A 26,291-nucleotide genomic window follows, 5' to 3' on the forward strand; every position below is an offset into this window, starting at 1 on the left:
GTGTTGTGCAGGAGAGACATTGCCACCCACCTGCTAAAAAATGCTACCCATTTTCCCTCAACATATTTTAGGCTATTGGATGTTGAGCAGACCTTGTAGATTATTCGAGTCAGTCACAAGTGTTTACATTTATTTTATTCACTCTTTTAGGTACTAGTAGGTCTGGGCTACTGTTTTGAATGCTTATTTTCGACACACTAACATGTCAATTTTCAGAATGAAAAGTGGAACCATTGGATACAAATCTGTGAGAACTGGACATGTCGTGGTCGGAGGTGACAAACTAGACTCTTAATCTTATTTTCTTCTTTTCTTTTTTTTTATTCTTTTTTATTTTGGCAGTTAAAAAACGAATCTGTCATCCCATCTTTATGATTAGCACTGAATCGCTTACCTGTAACCACCAAATTTGTGCAAGTAAGGGTTGTAAATGTAGAAATATATCAAATTAGATCTAGATCTTTGTAGGAAAAACATTTTTTGTTGATATTCATCATGTTATCGCTTCAAAACTTCTCCTAAGGTCAAGGTCGATGCTCTATCAAGGGACACTACTCCTTTCGAAATTCAACGAACCTAATTTCATGCAACTTTTGTGATACTGTGATAATCTATAATCTGTTTCATTTACCTTTTATTCGTTATACACATCTTCTCTTTCTATTGACTTACTGAACGGCCTATTAGGACACATCATTTATGAGGAGTTCATTTCACATCCAGTCATTAATGGTCTAAGGGAGATAACTACATTAAAATCCGCAAGTATCAGACTACAGCAAATATATATTTATTATGATTGAAGTAAAGTTTGTCGATTTCGACTTTATTGACAAACGGTCTAAGGGAGGTAGCCCCTTTCTAATATGAGAATCTCAGACCACAACAATAAACCACGTACTATTATTAGGCCATTCTATATTATTCCCCTCGACTCATTTTGGGAATTTAGAACGCATCTATTCATTAATCTTTTTTTAGAATTTCATTTCTGTAACCAATTTAGTAATTTCAAATTACGTAGGGCACAAAATAAAGATGCATTTGTTATAATAATGCAGTTGAGGCTGTGCTTGTAAATGCGGAATTGCTTCATGATATTGAACACCACAACATACAGCTAAGCCAGTGCAAATTGTACTTGGACTGGTGAGAGGGGAGAGGAGGGGGCTGGGGAGTGGGGTAACAGTGAGACTGTATTCTTGAAAGCAGGAATGTTAGAATCTCACAAGATTTAGTTTGGAATAATTCTGAAAGGCTCGGTGTGGTTTGGGTTAAGAAACATATTTTACATTTAACTGTAATAGTGCTTCTATAAATAACTTTTTGGTGTCAAATACCAACAAATTTCAAACGAATTCCTATCCTGTTGTCGCTATATTTTCCATATGTGGCACGTGCCTACAGATCTTTTAATAAAAAAGAATGTCTGATTTTTTTTCCTGTTTGGCAATTCACGTCATACTATAAAACAGCTGGGCTTATTTCAATTTTGCCTATTCTGTGGAAAATGAACAGATTTTCGCAAAAAAATTGAATGTCGGATTCATTTACAACTTTTCTTTTGAAATAATACAATACAAGATATACCACAATTATTATAAGATTCCTACCCCCAAATGTACCCCTACTTCATTTCTAACAAATTTCAAAATGTGATTTTCATACGTTTTCGTCCCCAAATATATGTCTACACCGAACCATCTCAATTTTTTCAAAACATGTTCTTGGATGGGGTCTCAGAGGTTTCATTTGGAGATTTGCGCCTATGGCTTCCTTAGAGTTGCCGCATTTTGAATCTCAATTTTGACAGTTGAACTCACACATACAGTGAGACTGTCCCCTATTTGTAACCACAGTCTCGAGAGGCCGGCACCAAGGTTACAATACAGCAATTTGTTAGCAAATCTATCAGTTACCACAATAGGAATGTTACCGGATACTGTTAGCAAATCTATCAGTTACCACAATGGGAATGTTACCGGATAATGTTATTAAATTTATCAGTTACCACAATGGGAATGTTACCGGATAATGTTATTAAATTTATCAGTTACCACAATGGTAATGTTACCGGATACTGTTAGCAAATTTATCAGTAAAGTTACCATAATGTTAATGGAATGTAACCGGATACCAGGAGCAAATTTATCAGTTACCACAACTGGAAATGTTACCATATTGGCCTGCTGAGAACAAATTTATCGGATACCACAATAGGAATGTTACCGGATACTGACAGCAAATGTATCAATTACCAAAGCGGGAATGTTACCGGATACTGTGAGCAAATCGGACCACATTAGTAGTTTCAACAATAGAATTTAACGACATACTGTGCATGTACAAAAAAATATGAAATGAACATTTAAAAATGATACTTCCATATCGCGAGGAAATTTATCGTTGCCATCATAGAGGATTACATATTAAAGATAGAATGTATATAACCCTACTACTTAAAAAATGAGACTTTTAAAAACAATTAAGCGGATTTCCTTTATTTACCAGGAAATCTTAATTTGTTGACCTAACTTTCTTTATCATAAAAACGTAAACAACAAAACTATGGTTCCCTTAGAAATATTTTACAAAGTGTTATTTTAAAAAAAAGATACTGAAAGCTAACCTTCAAAATATACGCCCGAAATTCACAACATGTGTAAAATGTAGTTGTAGAGCAGTTTTTATACAACTTGGTGGGTTCTAGATGTTGGCCATTCCAATACAACAGAAGACCCACCATGAGCTTTAAGCAAGGTAATGATACGATGTTGAATTTGCATTGCTGCTTTTGTATGAAGTTATTCGCCTTAATGCAGTGTGCAATCTTTAATCACTTCGAACTTTCGAAGTGCATCGCAGTTTATTTAGGTGGCTTAAGGTTAATTTGCAATTGAAGAATCTGAGATCAACTGAATTTTCATCAAATGTCAGCAATTGGCGACTTCTTGCAGAATATGAACAGAAATAATCTACTATACATGCTATAAAATGTGTAAAATGTTCTCCTACTCAAGTGAATTGCTGTCTTTCGTATACCAGTATCAGAATATATAAAATACTGCTTGTCGGTGAAACGGATTAAAGTTTTCGGATATCAATTCCGAAAGTTGACTTGGAATGAGATCTATCATTGCCATTAGTTTAAACATTTTAAGGTCGCTAGATAGCTAGGTCTGACCAAACTGACTTATTAACAATTAGTGCGGCCCATTTCGAATTAATTCAGATTGATCAAGTACATACCTTGATGTTTCGAAAATTTTCAAGTATGATTTATAATATTTTTAATGATAAACATTTTGCAAACTTTCCCTTTAAAAATATTTCTTAGAACGAACAAACAAAGATAATAACCCAAACATTAAATAAAATAACTGAATAGCTTAAGATTGGTTTCACGTGAAATCTACACTATTTCTAGCTTTTAACTGATGTAACAGGTTCGCCAGGTGTCTACATATCATCCTTTTTGTTGCCGAGAATATCGTAATGTGGCGATAACATCTTATACCAATTTACCTTGAGTAGGTTTTTAAAGAGATACCTTCGTGGTTTCGTTTAGTAATTTCAATAGAGTTAATTTACCCTTAGCATTTTTCAGAATGAAACGCTGCATCAGTGACTATAATCATATCTTTCAAACCTCTGTTGTCATTCCCTTAAGCAAAATTATTCAAGTTTATTATATTGCTTGTGAGTCCGATGTTGGGTTTTCGTTCTGAAAAGTGTTATTGGTAGCAAGAATTACGTTCTTTCAGATGATAATGCAACGACTCAATTATAGATCTGAGTAGACTAGGTTGTGGTTAAACCACGATCAGTCGAACTTTGACCTAATGCTCACTGTATAAATTTGCTCCCAGTTCAAATCGATTGCTGCCTTTTAAGAGTGAAATGTTGTTAATGCTAAACAGAAACATGAACTAAAGAAAACCGCCATTATTACAAGGAAAACATCGTAGGTTCACGAGGAGGATCGTTTCTACTACCTGATCAAACCCTTTGGCATTGATCTTTCTCGGATACTCTATAGTCTTATTCAAGAACACCAGACTTTAACACGCCGTCCGAAATTAGAACCTACTACATTAATTGTTCCAAGTAAACGTGGGGATGGCTATAACTGATTGTACATCAGCTCGTTCCAAACTTTGGCCAATTGACAAAAATAGCAAATAAACCATCATAATATTTTTTTGCAGAGAAATTTAACGAATGTCTGTTTTTTCTGAAATAACTTTACTTATGTTTGTGTTCACAAACAGTGCCAATAATGGTTTTGTTATGCGTTCTTTGACCTCTGTTGAAGATGCAAAACGTTGTTTATTAACTCTTTAACGCTCATTAGCAACTTTATACACTCTCTTAAAACACTGACAAACAAAAGGTTATTACAATAAATCATAGTTAAATACATATGATAGAGTTGTTTTGTAACCTTTCTGTGAAGATCAACGTCTAAGAAACGGTTACAATAATCATGGCAAACCCAGACACAATATCTATCTTTGTTTCATAACATTCATTATAAAATATGGCGTTTATACGGGGGGAGGCGGGAAGAGGCTGGCAACCCTACTTTCAAATTTTCTATCATTTAACTTAGAGAAGAATGGCCTGTGGCTCCCCGGAAGCAGTTTTTGGTCCCATCTTGCCCCAAAAACTCAACTAAAGATTCCTAGAGACGCCACAGGACCATAGATAAGTCGGCCCCTGGAGTTTTATACGCTCGATTATCCTTCGTAGATTATACTGCCCTGACGAAGTTGAAGGGTTTTGAGAGAAAATCGCTTGTTTAACCAATTTTTTTTTGTTTACCATTGTAATATTATGGTAATTTGTTTTTTTTAAATCTAAGTTTAGATCTGATGTTCAAGATTCAAGTAAAGTATTCAGAAACTCAAGTCTTCTGAGATATCGATATTAGTTCTTCAATTGCGAGTATACCACCAACTCCCGCCCCCTCTCTTCCATCTCAAAACAAGACAACATCCGACAATATTCGGTCAGCGTGCCATCCCTGCGTACATACCACATAGCTATTAATTTGAATCAAAATTAAAATCTGTTATATCACTAATTATTTTAACAGAGTAACCATAACGAAACAACCAAGCGATATACCTGCTAAATAGATTTACCTGACGACAAATTCATCTGAAAGGGTATAAAGTGGTTATTTTAGACTAAAAAACAACTCATTTGATATACTCATTATCCTATTAAATCAGTTTTTCATTCAAAATCACTAGTAATGGACATATTTTCACCCCGTGCTGTCACGTACACAGTGAAAGAGTTTTTGGCGAATTCACAATCGTTTCCAGACTTTTATTTCTGTGGAATACTCCGTTCGTAATTCACGATCTGAAGAAATTGTTCTTTAAATCGTGTTCAGTCGACCTTTACGCTTACCAATCAGAAATACTGATATGTCAATCATCAATGGACAATTATGAAAATCCCAGATTTCCTTACAATTGCTGGAAAAGCTTTTTATTCGTTTGCAAATTGAAGTCGCTTCTTATAAGAAGAATGCGCTTATTTAGATGCATTTTAATGAATTCCTCTGACATATCGACAGACAATAAGAAAAGAACAACCCATTCCTGAAATATGAATAGAGGCCTTCGATGTTATCATAAAAAAACCATGTTTTATAACTTAAACGAAATTAAGTGAATTGGGCGTGTGTCTTTAAGAGTAGACAGAAAGAGAAGGCGGGTAAGTATAATTATTTCAACCTGGTACAAACACCGGTTGTATAAGAAAGTTTTGTGTATATAAGAAATGCCATAATATATTTAAACCAAGACTATTGTTTTGTCATGCAGTCTTAGTGGGATGGTTACATTCCAAAAATCGTTATGCAGGAATTCCTCCGTAGATTTACACACCGGTTTCTGCTGATTGATAGGTAGACTTACCGCGGTTTTCTGACGTATGGCACCATTTCAAAGAAGGAATCGTTCGTTCCTGCAAGTGTTATTGTGCTGAATGGCTTTAGTATCCCGCTGATCATTTGGGTGTTTTGTCACAAATATGAAAGACTGCTAATAGTGTTATCAATTGGAATTCGGGATTAATGATCATTGACTGAAATTTGAATCCATGACGCTTTTTGAAGTTGTTGAATACTGAATTGGCCAGTGTTAAGCTGATGAAAATTTTACTGGATATTGGTATCGAATTAAAATCAGAGGGATCTACGTGATAAAGCTTTAAGTGAATCGTGTAAATTGTTCATGCTCTATGGTTTCCAATTAGGATATATCTTCAAGTGTTCAGGTGTGAAGCTACCTAAAGAGATTTCCATTGTATTTATGATAATACCAATGGTAATAGGTGGTGATAGTTTTTTCTTAACAAATATCATTGTTGTCTCTCGACCCTTTAACCGAAAAATACATTTCATTTTGCCGTGCAAGATTTCATAACATCTTCATTTCAACGCAACGACCTCTTTTTACCAGATTATCCACCGTGTGCCAAACTATCTATTCAAGTTCGTGCTTCTTTGATACTTTGGTTGATAAAGTTAAAATAATGCTCAATTTAAATTGTGAAACCATGTTAAATGTGTGTGTTGCGTTGCTGGTTTTTCTTGCGGCAACTGTTGATGGCTTGCGAGAAGGTCAAATACGTCTGGTCGGAGGTAAAAACGATAATGACGGAACCGTAGTGATTTATCATAATAGAAAATGGGGATCAATATGTGACGATGAATGGGACATGAGAGATGCTAGGGTGACGTGTCAACAACTTGGATTTCCCGGTGCTAAGAAAGCTGCTCGGAGGAGTGAGTTTGGGCGAGGACGACGTAAGTAATTTCTATTTGTTTGATATAGGCCTATTAAGTTGTAATCAAAACATAATTATGGAATTTCAACTTTTTCCATATTTGCAGGAAACAATGTGATAATTGATATTTCAAATTATCATGTATATTTGAAATAATACTAGACATGGATGGCGTTTATCGAGCCAGATTTATGATAAAAACGTTACATATATTTTGGAGGTCAAATGTTTGCATAGGGTTCGACAGAATTAATTTTTTCAGGAGGACAACCAATTTTTTCGGGTGGCGAAAGGGGGGAGGGGGGAGGGGTGTATTGAGCTCCTGTAGTGTGATAATAATCGATATACAATCAGGCTAGGAAGACGAATATTTGACGATGAGATATTTTATAGAGTAACCCTACAACAATAAACTGCCTACTTAGTTGTACCAAAACATTACAGTTTTCCCAGTGTACAATAGTTATCGGCCAAAATCTAAGTAATTACCAAAATATTTCTGAGAGTATGTCAAATTACCTAAGTTGCAATCTTTTTAAAATGGAATTTGGTCATGTTGACATGATATAATTATATTGTAATAAAGCGGGGGCGTTATGACTCTTTACACTGGTTTATTCGGTCTTTCACCCATATTTTTTTTATGATATTTTTGATATATTTGGCATTAAATAAAGCTACCAAACTGGGCAAGGAATTGCTAAACGTTTCAAGGTGTTAAGGTAGGTGGTTCGGTAAATATTTGTCCTGAAAGTATATCCTGCAGCTCTATTCTACCGCGTTAATATGTGTTAATATTTTCCACTCTCATAAGACAATTGGGAAATGCACCTATTTCTTTGAAGATGATTGCAGTCATAATTTGGATTAAGGTGTTTGGATCTTAAAACTAGTTCTTAAAACCCAATCCTATTTCAACGAATTACTTAAAGGGACACTATCATTTTTTTACCAATCCAACTTATTAACCACTCAGTAATAGTGTTCACTGCTTACTGTAGAAATTTGAGCCTTCAAATCCATGTGTGTCCAGAATTTTCCGTGGTTGAATGCTACAATGTCGACTCGTCATTTTAAGATACTCTGTGATATACAGAAAAGACTTATATAGAAATAAGTATTTTTTATATTAATTATGCGATTTTCTTACACTTCTAGTGCTGCTGAAGACTATTTACATATATTAAACACTTAAATCAACTTCCAAAAATGGCAAAACTGTCCCTTTAAAAGATAACAACAAATGTGCACATTGGCCGAATAAATCATCCATAGTTTGGCATTCGAATACTGTTCATACCACCGTTTAACATGAGGAACTCTCTAATAAATATGCCAAATTACAATACGAGTCCATGGACTCTCCACAAGGGATGCCTGTTGCAGAGAGACATTTGGTATTCTGAACGAACGAACTTTCTGAAGACATCTTCCACAGTACAGAGCTCAATTAAATGTTCAATGCGTTACACATGGGTACAATCTTGTGTTTCTACGATATATAAATCATCAGCAGCACGATCAACTTGTTCAAATAAAAGTACAAACTTAAAATGCATCATCATATTATCACGATTGTGATATTAAAAGCAGCCCCCTAAACTTTAGGCTCTTGGCAACTGTAACATATTGTGGTATTGAACAGGGATGGGAAGCAAGTTTTGCAAACATCATGAAAATAGAATGAACATAGAGCAATCGAGAAATTATGCCAAAGATTTGGGTGTGTAAGGGAAACTATTTAATAGTTATCACAAAGTGCATTTTTGAGAGTATTGAGTGCATTCCTGCACGTATGCCAACGAAAAGACTGCTTCGAAAACTTAGTAGTCTTAATGCCCCAAATGAAAATGCACAAAGTTCATGTCATTCCAGATAATCCCAGACATGGTTTGCGCAAATACCTAAACATAACAATACTCAAATGATAAGCCAGAGGGGGGTGGGGTAGTTGAGTTGGACGCTTACAATTAATTAGGCCCGTCGCATCAGTTTATTAGCTAACTAAGTGTACACTGAGCACAAATAATGCATGATAGAATATCCTACCACATATCATTAAATGTAACGTTCGTGATAAAAGAAGCATTAAAACGATACATTAAGAAGAGATTATATGAATTCCAATCTCCAGAAAGAACTATATTGCTATAGTATAATGATTATTACTCAAGAATGTTGATTTGTACATGTTTTCGTTCACATATTTCCGCAAACACAAAATAATTTGAGACAGGAAAATAATAATAGTAGTGTGGTTTATATTATAATATTTCAACAGAAAATACAATACTTGTGTTAATTCATGAATGAAATATTTAGTATTCATTCTGATAGAAATAGGAAAGATTCACTTCGGTTATTTGCGAAATGACTGCCAAATATAATTTAAAATGCCAAAATCTACTAAATATATTTGAAGGGTTTGTGAGGATATGTCTGGTACATGTATTTCGTGGTAACAAGCACTTCCTGTAGACGCGAAAGAACGTGAATCACCCGACGATTATCGTACACTCTACTCCTTGGTAATTCTCTTGCAGGCTGTCCAGGTATCCTCGGTATTGCTCAATCGGGATGGTAATCGTACATGTAATGTCTACTAATGTTCTATATTTCATCTAACTTCCAGGACGGATGTGGATGTCTCGAGTGCGATGTAGTGGATTTGAGAGTCAGCTACGTTATTGTATGTTCTTTGGATGGGGACGTATTCGTCATCGTTGTCGTGGTGGTTGGCGTTCAGCAGGGGTAGTGTGTCTACCAAAGAAGAACCCGGTGACAACTACACGAAAACCAAAAACAACACCAAAACCAACAACGACCACAAAACCTACCACAACCAGACCGACAACCAAGCCAACAAGGCCAACAACAACCAGAGCACTCTGGACAGTATGGGGTCCAGCTCCCATAAAGCCAGTAAAGTCAGATAAAACACCCGAAGAGATGCTTCTTGATGATACAGAACATATCGCTAGAATGTCCAAGGAAGAGAAGCCTATGAGAGATTTCGCTGTTCAGTCTGATCAAGCTGCTCCAGTAGCAGATGAAGATGGTGAAAATCAAGAAGTGACTGAAGAAGAAGAAGGCATTAACGGCACTCAAAATGAAGAGGGTACGGATGGAACACCTATTTATTCCACTACTCCGACGCCAGCTACGACAACTGAAGCTCTCCATAACAGTGTAAGTTCAAATTGGTTATTAATATCATTAAAAAAGGGAACTCGGGTTGAACATATAAATTGATTAAACCCTTTTCATTAAATTCCACTTATCATAAATTACGAAACTTGCAAAGGTTTTTGAAGGAATTTAAAAGTGTCATCATGCGAGGATCCTGCAGGTACAACCAAAAGGACGCATACGTTCACTCCTCATGCGTTACGCTTATTCTATATCCCGAGATCACATCGTTCCTAATCCAGTCTAATTACAATATTAGACCAAATTTTGGTCCTTTTTTTTTAATACAGCTACTTTTGTTAGGGTCTTAGACAGCCCTCTTGAACGTTCGGCAATTTAACCTTTTGACCTAACCCGATCAATCAAATTCCTACTCTCTCCAGCGCTTGAAGTTTGATTCCTAATCGTAATTGAATGTCACCATCCATTATCTTTAGGGTGTCCAAATAAGGATACGAGGTGGAAGATATTTCTGGGAAGGCAGACTGGAGGTGAAAAGGAACCCCGAGGAAACTGCGTGGGGAACAGTGTGTGGTAAAGTCTGGAGTATACGAGAAACAATGGTGGCTTGTAGAGAATTAGGACTAGATTTTGGAAAGCAAGCATTACAGGTAAGTCCTCATCAGGATATCTGACGATCTAAATACAAAAAACACAGCTCAATACTTTGTTTGGTTTGTCTTGGCAGGTTACTTCACCCCAACCTTCTTATTAAAGCAGCGTTTCATAACCTTAATCAAATCTCCTAACATTTACAATTAAGGCAAAGGCGGAAGGAAGGGTTTGTCTTGGATGGTCCTGTAATTTCAATTACAATGAAGGTGGTTTTACTTTTATGAATACAATATTTGGTTGTTTTGAATTTTTATTCCATACCACATAAAACTTATAGTTAAATTTTGCATTCTCTGTTGTTTAGGTGAATTATTTTGGGGGACAGAATATGGATAAGATATATAATGAAGTAAAGTGTACGGGGAGAGAATCCCGACTAGATGAATGTTTTAGAGTTGAAACAGCTGATAGTGTAAGCTGTGCTGGTAAACATCTGGTAGCTGGTATAGTTTGTTCAAAATGTAAGTATATTGTCGGATCACCACTTGATTACAGGGATCAGACAGAGCAAAAACAAAATTTCAATCCGTTTTCCCACGTGAGAGTAGTGATCTTGAACAGAATCATATCAGACCTCTGATAATAAAACGAGATTTTTCAATTAATTGGTAGTTCTTCTGATGAACGTAAAGGAAGCCAAATTCTCTGGAGATTTCCTCCGAAAACAGTTTCCGAAAATCAATACTGGGGAAAATGGAACTTTAAGTGGTACGGGGTGAGCACGGGTTACAGGAGCCAACCACAGTATCTGAGGTTTGGCTTAACAACAGCTATGGTCATGAACCTTAATATCACAAGTCAAACATTCATCGTTATTTTTAAACTGAATCACAACAGAAAATGCTCCAGCTTCTTCTAGCTTCACCTAAAGAACGTTTAGGTTGAAATCTGCGATGTAATACCCCACAATAAACCCTCAATCACCATCGGTACAGACAAACAAACTAAAATAAAGAAACTAAGCTGCATATGAGTTGTGACGCCCAAACTTATTATTAGTTTATTTAATGTAAGTCTCACTTAAAGATAATAAAAATATAACTCTTTACTTCGTCGATATCCTAACGAGTGGTCGGCCATTACATTCTTACATAACCACCGTGCTTTAAACATTATTTAGATGTTATTTAACCATAGTAAATGCTCGCTTAATCTACTCAATACACCTTTCCATTGATAGCCTTGGTACTCGTTATCAACTAGATTTTGTGAAAACGACTCGACCCTGGTGGGACTCGAACCCACAGTCTTCGGCTCCGGAGGCCGACGCCTTATCCATTAGGCCACAGGGCCCACGCCCATGTGTTGTTTGAATAACCAGTTATCTATCTGGGGTCTAAAAATAGAACTATATACACCAGTTAGGTGTGCTCGAGTAGCGCGCCGTTATTGAATTGCTGTGACTATAAATAGAATCCTTACTCGGCCATTAGGTTAACGCTATAATAGTCGGTTGACATGAAATTGGATTTAAATCGGTCAATAATTGATTAACAGACTAAATCTGGAACTGAAATTCATCATTAGTGAAATTTTTGCTCCTAATTTTTCGGGTTAGATAGGGTATACCCTAAATGTTATACCTAGAGGTTTATTCCACGTAGAATAAAATGCTGTATATTTGGAATTCAAACCGCTGTTATTTATGTTACTTGTATCTTTTTAGTTTTGCCAGATTTAATACCAAGCTTACATAGGTTAGAAGAATCTATTCTGCTTCAAGATAGACCTTTATATTACCTACAATGTGCTCTAGAGGAAAACTGCCTTTCAAGCTCTGCCACCACCATCAGAAATAGCAGCAAAAGTAAGTGAGGAATGAACCTGTTAATGCGACTAAGTTGACCAATCCGTTGTTGCTCTTTCATTCTCGGGCCATTGGGAAGAATCGGCGTCTCATAAAAATTTGTGTTGATTTTATACAATGTCCAAGGTTGACCTAATCCTGACTAGACCTGTTGGTCCTGAATCCCAATGAGCATCAATTATCAAAGGGAGTCTGCTTTAAGAATGACAAATATTTCGAAATAAAGCTAGAAAATGGACCTCCACATCCACCTAAATTAATCAAATATATGGACCAGCCCTATTTGATAGATGTTATGGATTTTTTTAGATTGGATGGGTGCATCACGTCGTTTACTCAAATTTTCTACAGTTGTACACAATCGTGGTGTGGCAGATTTTAGACCATATAGAGCCAAAGGACAATGGGAATGGCATCAATGTCACATGTAAGTCCTTTTCTGTGATGCCTTTTGACTATTTATGAGCGTGTGGCCCATCTGCTCATCTGGCTTACTGGTTGGCCGAAAGTGTTAATCCCTGGTTCCCAACACTTTGGACTCTTAGGATCCAATGTTCAAACAACCCGGGTACCCACTCAAAACCATAGTACATAGATGCTTTGTTTAAACGTGACCTTTAATGTTACGTCTTAGTAATTCGTTACCCCCTTTTTGGCGCTCCGTTAAGAAAAGTGGCATAGCAGTCTCTGCACAGAGATGAACGACTGAGAAGCGCATGCAATAGAGATGAATGTACTATAGAGAAAGTCATCCATTAGTTGAAGGTATTTGATGGGAACTGAGATAACGTATATTTAGAATCATTCCCACTGTTTTATATCGGTATATATGCCAAGAAAAATACTGTCATGTTCCTTGTTTATCTTTCATTAACGATTCACAACCGACAAAAACAACAATATATAATTATGTTGAATAACAATGTTAATTGAATACCTCCGTGAAAATAAGTTAATTCAATTCCCAAAAGAATGTTTGACGTAAGAGCAAAGATGCTGTTGTTTTAAATTCCGAACACAAATTAAAAGTACATCTTCAAGTACAGCCAAACTTGTATTGAGCAAAATTACATATAGAGCTCTTGTTTAGTAGTAATTCGTTGATACACCATTGGTGCTCGAGAGAACCATGCAAAAAGGTTTACTTTTCAATAATCAGCATTGAGCTGCCGATTGGATACTAGTAACACTTTGGGTACCATTAAACACCACACGGGTACCCCACAAACCATTTAAAAGTTTTTAACAATCAGCAATGAGCTGTAGATTGGGTACTAGTAACCGTTTGGGGTACCACCAGCACCACATAAGGTACCCAAGAAATCATTACAAAATGTTTTTTCTAATAATCAGACATGCGCTGTCGATGAAGTTCAGTCATGATCTGTTGATTGGGTACCAGAAACCAGTCCTCAAAGGCCTAATTAATTGGTTGCTTTATTGTTGATTGCAGGCATTATCACAGTATGGAAGTGTTCGCTCATTATGATATTATAGATGAGCATGGTAATAGGTTAGCTGAAGGTAGTAAAGCTAGCTTTTGTTTAGAAGATTCACGATGTGAAAATGGGATAACACCGAAATATGATTGTACTGGATTCGGTGACCAAGGTAGGCTACACGGGTGATTCATGGTTGGGATAAGGTCTCGCCACTGTGGTTTGTGAACAGCAATTATAAGTATACATATCAATTCAGGAACATCTCCAAAGTAGCTGAATTGATGAAGAAACGAAAATTTGCCTGGAAAATAAATTTGAGACAGCAGCACAATTTCTAGAGCGCGAAATCGCCCGTGTTTTATCATGAATAAAGATATCATCGGGTCAACGTTCACAAAAAAAATCACCTACCTAAAATGGCGTGTAATCCAATCGATAGTGTTCCCTGCTGCTGATGCTCTGCATATACTCTATTGGCAAACTTGCACATGGTGCCTTTTCGCTTTGCAGAGAGTTTCTAGCCTAGAATATAAAATAAGAACGATTTTGTATGTATTCTAAAAGATGCTTATAAGGGCAACACCCTCAATCAGAAACAAAACACATGTTCATCTCTCGTAAAAAATATACTTATACTTCAGGTTTCAGAATTCAGTGTCCTGTTTTTATTCCTTAGCTTGATTTCGTACCTTAAACTTTCCTTTAAAAAACTTCATGTTTCTGAGATCAACGTCCGAAAGAAGCATGCTTTCTTCCCTTAAACAAACCTTGTTTCTGAGAATAAGGACCTGTCTATGTTCCGCAAAAGGATCAACGGAAGCATGCTCTCCTCCCATAAACAGACCTATGCACAATACTTGGTCTTTCTTTTTCAGGTTTATCGGTAAACTGTTCTGATAACTATATGAATGACATTGATTGTCAATGGATAGATATTACAGATATCCCCGTGGGAAAATATATATTTAAGGTTAGTTGAAATGGGTTGAGAGTTGTCTATTTGGCGCGTTTGGCCCAAACGAAAATGGCTAGCAGATTGTGGCATAACAGCATTGGAGAACCATTGATCTCAAGATCTTGGACTTCTTCGCTAGATTTTGCAAGAGACACATCAGAAAGCATCACAAAATGTATAAACTTCCTCTGAAAACATGGCAGGGTCATGAAATGCCTCGGAACTTGTTTACTATCCCTATGGATGGCAAACTTAGAGCTAAGACAAGACTTCCAACGTAAGGGGACAAAAAAGGACTTATTTCATGATCATTTTGATGTTATCAGGAGAGAATGGGTGATGGTGGACATCATGCAAAGAACACTTGGTCATCTTGCATTGCGTACAATCACTAATAAACATTTTGTACTTTGTATATTGTAGATGGAAGTAAATCCAAAACTTCTAGTGGCAGAGTTAGATTATGATAATAACGTAGCCGTTTGCGATTTGACATATACGATGTATAACGCATTTCTTCAAAATTGCCGATACGAGAGTTTATTGTGATAATTCGATTAATATTACCTATTAAGTTACAGAAAATAAGAATTGATTAGCCTTGGTAAAGCCTCCGATAGACCGTTTCATGGCTATGCGTTCTTTGAGGCGGCAGAACGTAATGAGTATGCAAGAGTACCAATTTTCACGATAATTTCACAATTTCAAATCATCCCACAATTTTAGAATCATTTATCCCTTTCAGTGTTATAATATGAACACCAGCAGGTATACAAATTATTGCTCAAATTTTTATAACGGGATGTAGGAACTAAATTTCCGGTGAGTATGCCTAACCATGGAACGGCCTGTTTGTAATTCGAAGTTTGCACTTTGAACCAAACGTGAAGCATATACGTCATGTAGGCATTGTTGTATTGACTTTGTTGTATTAGATATGCATAATATACGGATACTAGAAACACGTATATTCAATTCAAAACTGTAGGTCCTACATATAATATTATATACCGTATTATAAACACATCGATGTTAGATGAGCTTTCTCAGTATTGAGAACAATTTGTTTTAATAGGGAAATAACTCTACAGTGTAATCATCTTTTGTATATCTGTTTAAGACAATAAATAACCCGATAATTAAAGATTGTACTTTTTAAAATCACAATGCTCAGTAATTTAAGCCCACCAATACCCCAGTCTTGTGTATGAATCATCCCGTCTTCATTAGCCCACATGGTGCCGAAAAGTAGGGCGTAACACTCTATTCAGTTCATTTCATTTGTGTATGAAGACATGAAAGGTGCAATGTGTGGATCTCTAGATTGAAAGGAGAAGTACCGCTATGTATATTATATGACATAAAAACTTAATATGTTTCAATTTATTTTTTCAATTGTCCCTTTGAAGCATCTTTCTGGCAAGCGAACAAACGGAAGCCTACTGAGAACATCTATGAATTTAAGACTTTTCTGTTGCACTTCAAGGGAAGTAACTCTTACTCAATTTCAAAAACGGTTGGTCAATTTTTATCATTGTGGTTTACTGATATACAATACAAACACATGTAGATAAACATCATATTGGGTGATAGCAAGCGGATATTTTGGGTAGTAACAAATTTTGAAAGTATGACAGAATATTCAACTCTGGACATCTCGTACACAAATTTTTTCTCCGATATTGAGTATTGGAATTGACTTTAGAATTTAATAGTTTAAATTAACAAATGTTTAAATAGAAATTGTCCATTGCACGCAATTGGTCTAATAATTAAGATTTTATAACTATATCTTTTTTTATTTCGACTTTTTGAGACAACGTAAGTCTCTCCACGAAACGATTGTTACAAAAATTGATCGAGTAAAATTCTGAACACAATGCGGTCCGAGAATTCAGCTCGACATTGCTCTGTTGAAGGATGATCAACAAACCAGAGCGATATGATAAAACATTCACTAAAATGTATGACATGTACTCACGATCATGATGTCCGAAAAACACGTCCGAAACTCTGTCATTTCAATGGTAGATCTTTCAAGATATATTCTGAATTTATGAACATTACTATGCTTCGTTCTTCGTTCAATAAACGTAACTGTACTATGGTTTTGCTAACTGAACTCGGTTTAAAGAATAGATTGACTTTAAAGGCAAAATTAAAACATGAGCGAAATCAATGAACACGATTATTCAATTATTTTTATAAATTGGTATTACCTCGTCGCGCGATGAGCTAATTATGTTTGTCATATATCGTGGTGGTTATGTGGTCAAGAACGCGTTCGTGGTAAACGATTGATCGCCTTATTCCAATTAACAAGTTTGGGGTCAGACAGTTTTCCTTTACGTAAAGTGAATAATAACATAAAACTACCACAAATCTCCAAAACACGACAACAGGAGAACGTGCACCAAAAATAGAATTCATCAAAATCTCCTCAAATTACAAGACGTCAATAAAACGGAAGTGATCGAATTCTATAAAACAATTGGTTGTTTCGGACTAAGATATTCAAATTCAATCTACGATGCTCTAAACGAACAGACCCTATGTTAAGAAGGAATATGGCGGTTAAGAATCGATTTTTCGATTCGAATACATAAAGTTTTGTACAGATAATTTTAGCCTGAATGTAATCGTGGTCAAAATAAGGTATGACTTTTATTTCAGTATTTCAGTAAACGTTTATCAAAAAAATTAAAAGTTACGGAATAAAGACTGTCACGGACTTGATATTGACACGTCAACAAGCACATGTTTTTATTGAGCATCTTTTCTCCCTGATACAACAAAGTGTTTTCTTAATAGAATTTCATCTTCGAGCCCACTTGACTGTTATAGAAATATGAAGTTTTAAGATTAAAATTTGAAATTACACGTCCCTCATAGAAATTACACAGAAAAATGTATAAAATTTTGAGGGAAATTGTCATTGTCTTTCAAACTATAAGTTTACGATTTATTTACTATTTAAATTAAAATTTTACACAGTTATACCTGAATAAATATTCAGCTCCGTTACTGACGACAGTAGCTTGTTTAAACTGAAATTATAGTGCAAAATAGGGTCCTTTGTAGCTGTATCTACACATTTTCTTATTTTAGTACCCCGTAACCAATCATTCGACGCCATGGTGAAGGTTTTAAGTGTTTTGGTGTTAGTTTTTAGTTTTGTACAGGTAAATCTATCTTTGCACATTATTTTGAACACCTGAAAACAACCAACCCCGCCTCCAACCACACCCTCCCATAAAGCAGAGCTTTACGATTTTGAAAGTAGGATTTTGGGATCCATTTAAGCAGCTTAAAGTGTTCGGAGACTGCTCAAAGCGGCGTTTGAAAACTGTCATGTTGTAGTAGTCTCTCTTAGTAGTAGCTTCTAAAAGTGATGTTTTCAGGAGCTACACGCTAACCCTATATCTTAATCTTGTTACTGTATAGTTTATGAATTAGAATTCCTATTAATTTCAGTCATGTTGTCAAGTTTCTCCTATAGAACCAGAAGTTATTGGAGATTGTAAGTATATTTTGGAGGTTTTGTTAATTTCGGTTTATAAAAGGTCATTCGGTGTTTAAAGTATCGTAATACCGAATTTCAAATTATTGTGGTCAAAGACAGTAAAGTATTGCCTTGAAAGACAACAATTTTTATCACTGTTTATGCTGCACAAATAATTGACTAACTTATACAGTGTGGTCAAATGGAATGTATAATGTTTTGTCAACTTTAGTAACTATACATTGTGGTCAAGTCGTATTTGTAATATTTTATATATTACAGTAACTATACAGTGTGGTCAAGTGGAATGTATAATGTTTTGTCAATTTTAGTAACTATACATTGTGGTTAAGTGGTATTTGTAATGTTTTTCATATTTCAGTAACTATACATTGTGGTTAAGTGGTATTTGTAATATTTTGTATATTTCAGTAACTATACATTGTGGTTAAGTGGTATAAATAATGTTTTGTGTATTTCAGTAACTATACATTGTGGTCAAGCGGTATTTGTAATATTTTGTATATTTCAGTAACTATACATTCTGGTCAAGTCGTATTTGTAATATTTTATATATTTCAGTAACTATACATTGTGGTTAAGTGGTATAAATAAGGTTTTGTTAATTTCAGTAACTATACATTGTGGTTAATTGGTATAAATAATGTTTTGTTAATTTCAGTAACTATACATTGTGGTTAAGTGGTATAAATAATGTTTTGTTAATTTCAGTAACTATACATTGTCGTCAATTCGTAATTGTAATGTTTTGTATATTTCAGTAACTACACACATTGTGGTCAAGCGGTATTTGTTTTGTAAAATTCAGTGGTATATATCATTTTTGTCAATTTCAGTAACTATACATTGTGGTCGAAGTGATACAAGCATTGTAAATATCACGTATTATGGAGATATTAATATGATGTTTATAGAAGATAAATATGAAGAATGTAGCTCTGAGGAAATTTCACCGGCACATCATGTTATTTACAATATCAACGGTCGAGATTGTGGATTCCAAGTTAGTATAGCTTTATGTGATATTGTACTGAAATTGATAATTTTAACTCAATGTCATGAATCTTTATTCTGTTATACGTGTATAACATCTATGTCGTCACTCCATTTCAGCAGATTGTGGATCCTTATTTTCGTCCAATACTACTTTTACCTGGCTTCATTGAAGGGGCCCATGGAAAGCGCTCTTGACCCGTCATCAAAACCCTTCAATTGGACTATTTTTTTGAATTAATGAATTTGTATTTGATCATTTCGTTTCTGAAGGAATTTAACAACACTAATACGTGGGCAGTAACAGTGAGATTACAGAAAGGGTTTTTGGTGACGGCAGCTGATAAGAAGGTAAATTTGGTGTGTGCTTATGATGATGATGTAGCTGGTGGTACAATAATTAACTCTACTTACGACCCGGTCCAACCACAGCAAATGAACAAAATCAATACAGAAAATGTTATGTAAGTTTGGATGAGTTTTCGTTTTTGTTGCAATATCTTCGCGGAGAATGATTGCAGGATATCTCAATCACAAATGTCCTGATTAGAATACATTCCTTGACCTGGTTTACTTTACTTAATCTGGAGCTGGCAACATCGACCAATGACATTGTCTATCAGTGTAATATTCAAGGTTAAAATTCTGTAAAATTTGTCAAGACGAGTTTGTTGCGCTTTAATGTAAAAGTTTAGCATCCCACAGAGCTTGGAAAGGTGGTATTAGAACTTCAGGGATCTGCTAAGGAAATTCATGTGAATATAACCAAAAGCTGATACATCTCTAGCAGGAATATAGTCATCAACTTATTTGCCTTAAGTTGATAGAACCCAATCTTGCTACACAAATACCTTTCAGAACAAAAGCCCATATCGGTTTAGTCCACAGTCATTAAAAAAACAACAACTGGATGCAGCAACAATTGATCCAAATTTTCCGAAATTCCGGCAATTCTTTCTAACGTATATGCAAACTATCATCTAACAAAGGTAATTGTAAGATAACTATACACCTTCAGGGCCAAAACTCAACTTACGTACTGCAAATTGAATAAAAAAAACAAAAACAGCAGATGGTGAAATTCTAATATTTTGAACAATCAGCAGAGCTATATTGTGTACAAACAGAATCGCTGGTAGTTTCTTTAAAGTTGGCTGTTGATTGAAGACCAGATCCGGTGATAAGATTTCTCAAATTACAGTAGTTGGTGCTATGATCCAAAACAGCATACCAAGTTTCTGAAGTACTGAACCCATGAACTTTACATACGTTGCTACTCTGGGTGAAAGAGAAGGTCAAGTCATCCTTGTAATGTTTCTTTGGTGTTTCGTGGGTAGCTGTGACTTTCATTCCGGAGTCGGAAACCAGACTGTACAGACATTTCTCACCACCATTAGCACATCCGGCAGGTCCATTCAATGCCTTGATTTGGTCTGTTATTTTGGTTTTAACATCTGCGCATTGACCAGCTACTTCCCAATCCACTTTACATGAAGCATGGAATGGCATAGATAATACGCCTGACGTGGCACAGACAAAGAGCACAAAACTTAATCCGATCATGATGAGCGAAAATTTGGTTTCTAACTGAGCAAAAAATAGCTTAAAGGTTAATTTATTATAAAATTCTTATCTGTTTCGAAGTTAAACGTGGGAATGCGACATGTTTTCTGGTCTTTGTTTTTTTTATCTATAATTTCGAACCTTTTGACCTCTATTATATGTGTGTTAGAATAAAATTGACGATTCAGTGCCTCAATACATCATTTTAGCTGACTCATAAATGAATAAGCGTCCCTTTACAAAATAATACAAACCGTACCTGCAGTTGTCGACAGTGAACCGACTGTCAATGGAAGCTCAAATGTAATTACAGCCCTACGTATATTTTTTTCTGGATTTTTATTCTTATCGAAATGTTTTTTTACTTGGTAGCAATGAATTGACATCTTTCATTTGCCCAGGAAGCTACCGAGTATATATTGTTTCAAAATCTTATTTTACATAATTTATCACCTAGGATCACCGCGATAACATCTATTCCTTTATTTTTAACAGTTTACAAAACGAAGCTAAAATTAAAGACACAATCATCAACGTTTTATCAGATATGATAGACGGACAAGCAAATGTTACTGTTGAAGTATTGGATAAAAATGGAGAGCCGGTGACTGTTCTTTATCCCGATCATGTTTTCCGTCTGAGAATTACTTTCCCAACCCTCTTAGGTAATAGTGTATTAAACCGAGTACGGTAGTAATTATATCATTCGCATTCAAAGATTCCTAGAGAATGGTGAAGAACCTCAGATTATGCTAGTCTCCTAGGTCTTTTCTCAACCTATTATCGATAAGATCTCGTGTACAAAAGATCCCTTAGAATAAGCATTGAGACGGTTGTCGCTATCTAGGCAGGAAATGCTCTGTACTGGAACACCACTCTGCGACTGGATTATTGTTATAAAGAAATCAGAAAATCAATTGTCGTGGCTGCTGTGGCGTTTCATATAATTGTAACGGACTTAAGGTCCAGCATATATTACGATAAGTTAGTAATGCAAATTACTAATTAAATTAATATATTCTTTCAGCCACGTTGTTTGTATTTTTAGCTTCATCTTTCAATTCACCCATAGTAAAAGAATGTATGTTTAGTAGTTCATCTGAGGAAAACCTAGCGTACCTCATTAATAATGGGTAAATATTGTTCTTTTCGTTATCAACATGAGGGTATATGAGGCTCTCGTATTTTGACAAGAGTGACCTCGGATGGTCCATTCAGGTCCCTTGTAACCACTACTAATTTACTACTATTACGACCCCTGCCCTCGTGTATACGCTGTTCATAAACTTGCAAGTAAACGATGGACGGATTAGATTCCCCACTTTGTGTGTCTTCCGTATAAATGCAAATCTAAGGGCAAAAATACTTCAATTTATTTTTCCACAGAGAGGGATTTATTTTTACATTTTTTGGCCTTGTACATTCTGTTATTGTTAATTCTCTGAAAACTTATCTACATAACGGACGCAAATAAGTGTCAAATGATGCTGTATCATTACTTAAGCTGTATTGCAGACAGATCCCCTATATGGTCATCATTTTGATTCATTCAAGTTTGTTATTAAATTGGTATAATAATTCTATGAATATAATTGTAGGTGTGGAAATATTCGATTTACAAATGTTTTCAACCCAGTAGAAATTAACGAGGTCGAATCCGGGAGATTTTTGGCAGAAACTGCCGAATTCAAAATCCCGAAAATATGGTTACTGCAACATGATAGTGTATCTATATTTTGTAAAGTTATCATATGTAAAAAGTCATTACAATATTCACAAGTAAGTAATATGTTATCTGATGTATCATCACTAGGGTCTTTATCTGACGCATTATCACAACTGCATTTATCTTACTGTAACATATCTGATGTATCTTCGCTGATTTATCATCACCAGTATCTTTATCTGATATATCTTCATGGATGTTTATAATCACTAATGCATTGGTCCGTTTAATCATCACTGATGTATTTACCTTATATATCTTCGCTGCTGTATCTTATTCTTAACCAATGATGCATTTATCTGATGTATCATCAGTGGATGCATTTATCTAATATATCACCAGTGGATGCATTTATCTAATATATCATCACTAGATGCATTTATCGGATGTATCATCACTGATTTATTTATCTAATGTATCATCACTAGATGCATTTATCTGATCACTGATTTATTTATCTGCTTTTTACATTATTGGTGTGTTTATCTGATGTGTTCATCAATTTTCTGATTAATTTCAGTTATGCCCATTACCCATTGACATAAAAGCAGCAAAGAAAGGCGATATATTGAAGATAGATGGAAGGACACCAAACTTGACATTAAAGAGAATTTGGCTCCCTCCTATACTACCAGTGGTTGCCAGTAAGTTAGCTTCGTCAGTTTTCATACAACACACTCCTAGTCTATCTCGAAGAGAAAAAATATGCTTGCCACTGTTGCCATTCAAGAAACCATTATTTTGCTTTGAAAACTTCCTCATTTATGATTGATATACTTCCTCGTGAATATGAAAAGTGCATTAGCAGCAACCAATGTATTGGATTTTGAATTTCGTATTCCAGTTAGGATCGTCGGATATTTTCCCCTTTTACTATTGACAAATGTTAATATAAAATGTTCTTATTTGTAGATATGGAAAAACAAACCGGAACCACTGAGGAAAAATCCTGGAGTTATCTTCCATATCTGATAATTGCCATCGTTTTGTTTGTTCTTTTGATTGTCTTTACTGCCATCCTCTTTTGTGTCATTCGAGAACAGATCAAGGCAAACAAATCGAAAGAACCCGACACCATAAAGCGACTAGCTGCAGTAGATCCTACCCGTCCAATACTATGGCCAGTAGTTAAAAGTAATAACAAGAATTATCCCATTATCTCCAAAGTGGGTAAATCCTGGTTTAAGCGGCTCCAATCGCAACAAATTGCTGGAGTAGGATATCCTTGTCTGCCACCTACAAATTACCTTATACAGACTAATAACTCAAACCAAGCGTATCAACTCGTTAGTCAACCACTTCAATTTGTCAACCAAGATCCTAACCTTAACCCTCCTGTCCAAACCCAACATTATTTTGTAAATCAACCTGCACAGAACAGTAATTTTGGAAGTCAGCCTATTGTTGTAAATCAACCTACTAATCAACCCATCCAAAGGTCTAATTCAATTCAAAGTAATATAGGAATTCAGCCTTACCTAAGTAATACTAGTATATATCCACAACAAAATCCTCTCAGTAGCCAAACCGGTCAATTTAGTGTTGGAAACATGATATTCCATGCTGATGCCAGGGCTCAGCCTTTACAAACCAATGATGGTACTCTGCCTCCAAACGTCAATAAGCCTATCCAAGTTTCAAGACACAGCCCAGTCACACAACCTGTACAATTTGTCAACACTGGTTTTCCGCAACTAGCATCGGTATCTTCACCAGCTGGTGTTCAACGAAGAGTAATGCCGCAGCCGGTAATAATGAATCCACCACAGCCCGTGAACCCTATGCATGTAAACCGCCCGGTTCCCACTTATAACATCAGCCCACTACCAAGAGCTCAAAGTTACCCAACTCTTTCAAACGGATATGGAAACAATGTTATTTATGAAATATGGCCTCCCGATATGCCGAGACCGGTTCCTCTCGGATTTAGTGATTGGGTTGACGATAGGCATTATTATCCACCGCCTTGGTGGCCATCATACGACGATTATCCGGTGGATGATCCAAGATATTATGATCCAAATCCAAGATATTATGATCCATACCTATATCGAGATGTGTATGATGATCGATATAGAAGGCGGGGAGATTATCCAAATTGCTACAATAGACCATTAGCAAGAACCACGAGTTTGATAGATGTTATGGATTCAGTCCTCAACAATGATCGAAGAAGGAGACCCCGAAGAAGGTATTACTCTGATTTCGAATTGAATGTTCAACGTCCTCGAGAGAGACGCTATGAATATTACGAACCAGACAGACCCCGCTACCGATTGTCACGAAGTTAACTACATAATAAACGTTTCAAAATATTTTTTTATGACTGCTTCTTCTATCATCGATGATTAGAATTTTGAGCCCCTTGAAGCATTGTACTGGCATGGTTAACAACTTTGGATAGGGGACGGGTGGGTATCTTGCAACAATTTGTTGTATTAGCAATGCATTCAGGCATCATTTCTATTGTACAAAGGGTTCAGACGAAATATTGACCCTTTAGTTTGCTTAGGTGGGCTCGAGTTTACCAAGACTTTCACAATGTAGAAAAGGGGTAAGAAAGAGTCATGGGTTTGAAGTGATTTATTGGGGGTTTTCATTTGTCTTTGTATAATTGATATAATATAATCTGAAAGAGATGTAAGAATCATAGGAACCACGAGATGCAAATGATGCAAATAGAGATTATAATCTGGCCTGGTATAAAATAAATGTCAGATATTCTCATAAAAACCAAAGCGCATCAGATAAGATTGACTGGCATTGCAAGGCATCTCATCGCATCCGTTCAAGACGACATCAGCAAAAGCACATTTCGAAAATTTGACCAAATACAAACAGCTGCAATCAACTTAATGGTCAAAGATCCCGACCACACGAGTCGTTCGTCAGATTCTATAGAGTTTGAGGAACAAGCGACAACAATGGTGTTTCAGTTGTCTTCCAATTAGGGTGATTACATTTGCCAGGTCGACCTGAGTCCACCTTTACACATCGGACGTCTGAATTGTGTGTGAGCCAAACCATCAAAGAGTATAAATTTATCTATGTTAATCAGTGAATGACTTGGCAAATTTTATCTTGACTTTATCTGCTTTTTCTATTATCTTTTAAATAAGTTCCAGTATGAATGACTAATAGAATTAAGATGGTATGAAAAGAATGGAAATATTCTGCTTGACTTTATTGAATAAGATCGTTTGCCAGGCAAGTTAACATAAGTCCAACGATAGCTTTGTTTACACTATTACATTAGTCGGAACGACAACCATCACCAGAAAAACATCTTGAATTTATGATCGTACATTTTTTGGAGCTCAAAATTTATAACAAAAATTTGGGTTCATAACAACCGTCTTGTAAAAGCATTATCACTCAACAAACTCTGGTTGATCCTTTACCCTGTTAATCAACGGTTTTCAACCTTTTTTATTAAGAAAAAAAGAATATGAAAGGCCATGAATTGATATAGAGCGAAGAGCGAGACCATTAAGACTTTAAAACACTCTATATTTTTAAACAATAAATGTTTAGCTGACCATTGTAATGTCTATATTGATGCTTTAAGATAAAACAATAATAACAATTGTTATACTCATCAATTCCATTCTTTAAAGACTGTTTTCTCTTAAGATTATTCTTTCAAATTATAATCCTTTAGTCGCTCGAAA

The 26,291-nt window shown here is 35.6% G+C and overlaps 4 protein-coding genes across 4 annotated transcripts; 3 read left to right on the top strand and 1 right to left on the bottom strand.

The window, feature by feature from the left end:
- Positions 1-6,424: 6,424 nt before the first annotated feature.
- LOTGIDRAFT_193984 (hypothetical protein) lies at positions 6,425-15,343 on the top strand (the record flags this gene model as incomplete). The annotated part of the gene is made up of 10 exons (XM_009063203.1): positions 6,425-6,826; positions 9,440-9,585; positions 9,925-9,996; positions 10,434-10,607; positions 10,916-11,072; positions 12,278-12,418; positions 12,728-12,845; positions 13,872-14,029; positions 14,736-14,830; positions 15,239-15,343. Coding segments are annotated over exons 1-10 (1,440 nt in total), but the record flags the coding sequence as incomplete, so codon positions are not given.
- A 2,606-nt stretch (positions 15,344-17,949) lies between these two features.
- Positions 17,950-19,799, top strand: LOTGIDRAFT_166149 (hypothetical protein; the record flags this gene model as incomplete). Its single annotated transcript, XM_009063204.1, has 4 exons — positions 17,950-17,997; positions 18,290-18,335; positions 19,175-19,341; positions 19,605-19,799. 4 exons carry the CDS (start codon positions 17,950-17,952, stop codon positions 19,797-19,799), a joined length of 456 nt encoding a protein of 151 aa, XP_009061452.1.
- A 615-nt stretch (positions 19,800-20,414) lies between these two features.
- Positions 20,415-20,840, bottom strand: LOTGIDRAFT_127112 (hypothetical protein; the record flags this gene model as incomplete). Its single annotated transcript, XM_009063205.1, has 1 exon — positions 20,415-20,840. The coding sequence occupies one exon, from the start codon at positions 20,838-20,840 to the stop codon at positions 20,415-20,417; it is 426 nt and encodes a 141-aa protein (XP_009061453.1).
- Positions 20,841-21,441: 601 nt separating this feature from the next.
- Positions 21,442-24,911, top strand: LOTGIDRAFT_166151 (hypothetical protein; the record flags this gene model as incomplete). Its single annotated transcript, XM_009063206.1, has 5 exons — positions 21,442-21,559; positions 21,922-22,027; positions 22,493-22,673; positions 23,141-23,264; positions 23,533-24,911. 5 exons carry the CDS (start codon positions 21,442-21,444, stop codon positions 24,909-24,911), a joined length of 1,908 nt encoding a protein of 635 aa, XP_009061454.1.
- Between the last annotated feature and the right edge of the window lie 1,380 nt (positions 24,912-26,291).

This window comes from Lottia gigantea (assembly GCF_000327385.1).
Source record: "Lottia gigantea unplaced genomic scaffold LOTGIsca_56, whole genome shotgun sequence".
In the NCBI taxonomy this organism is placed as follows: domain Eukaryota; kingdom Metazoa; phylum Mollusca; class Gastropoda; family Lottiidae; genus Lottia; species Lottia gigantea.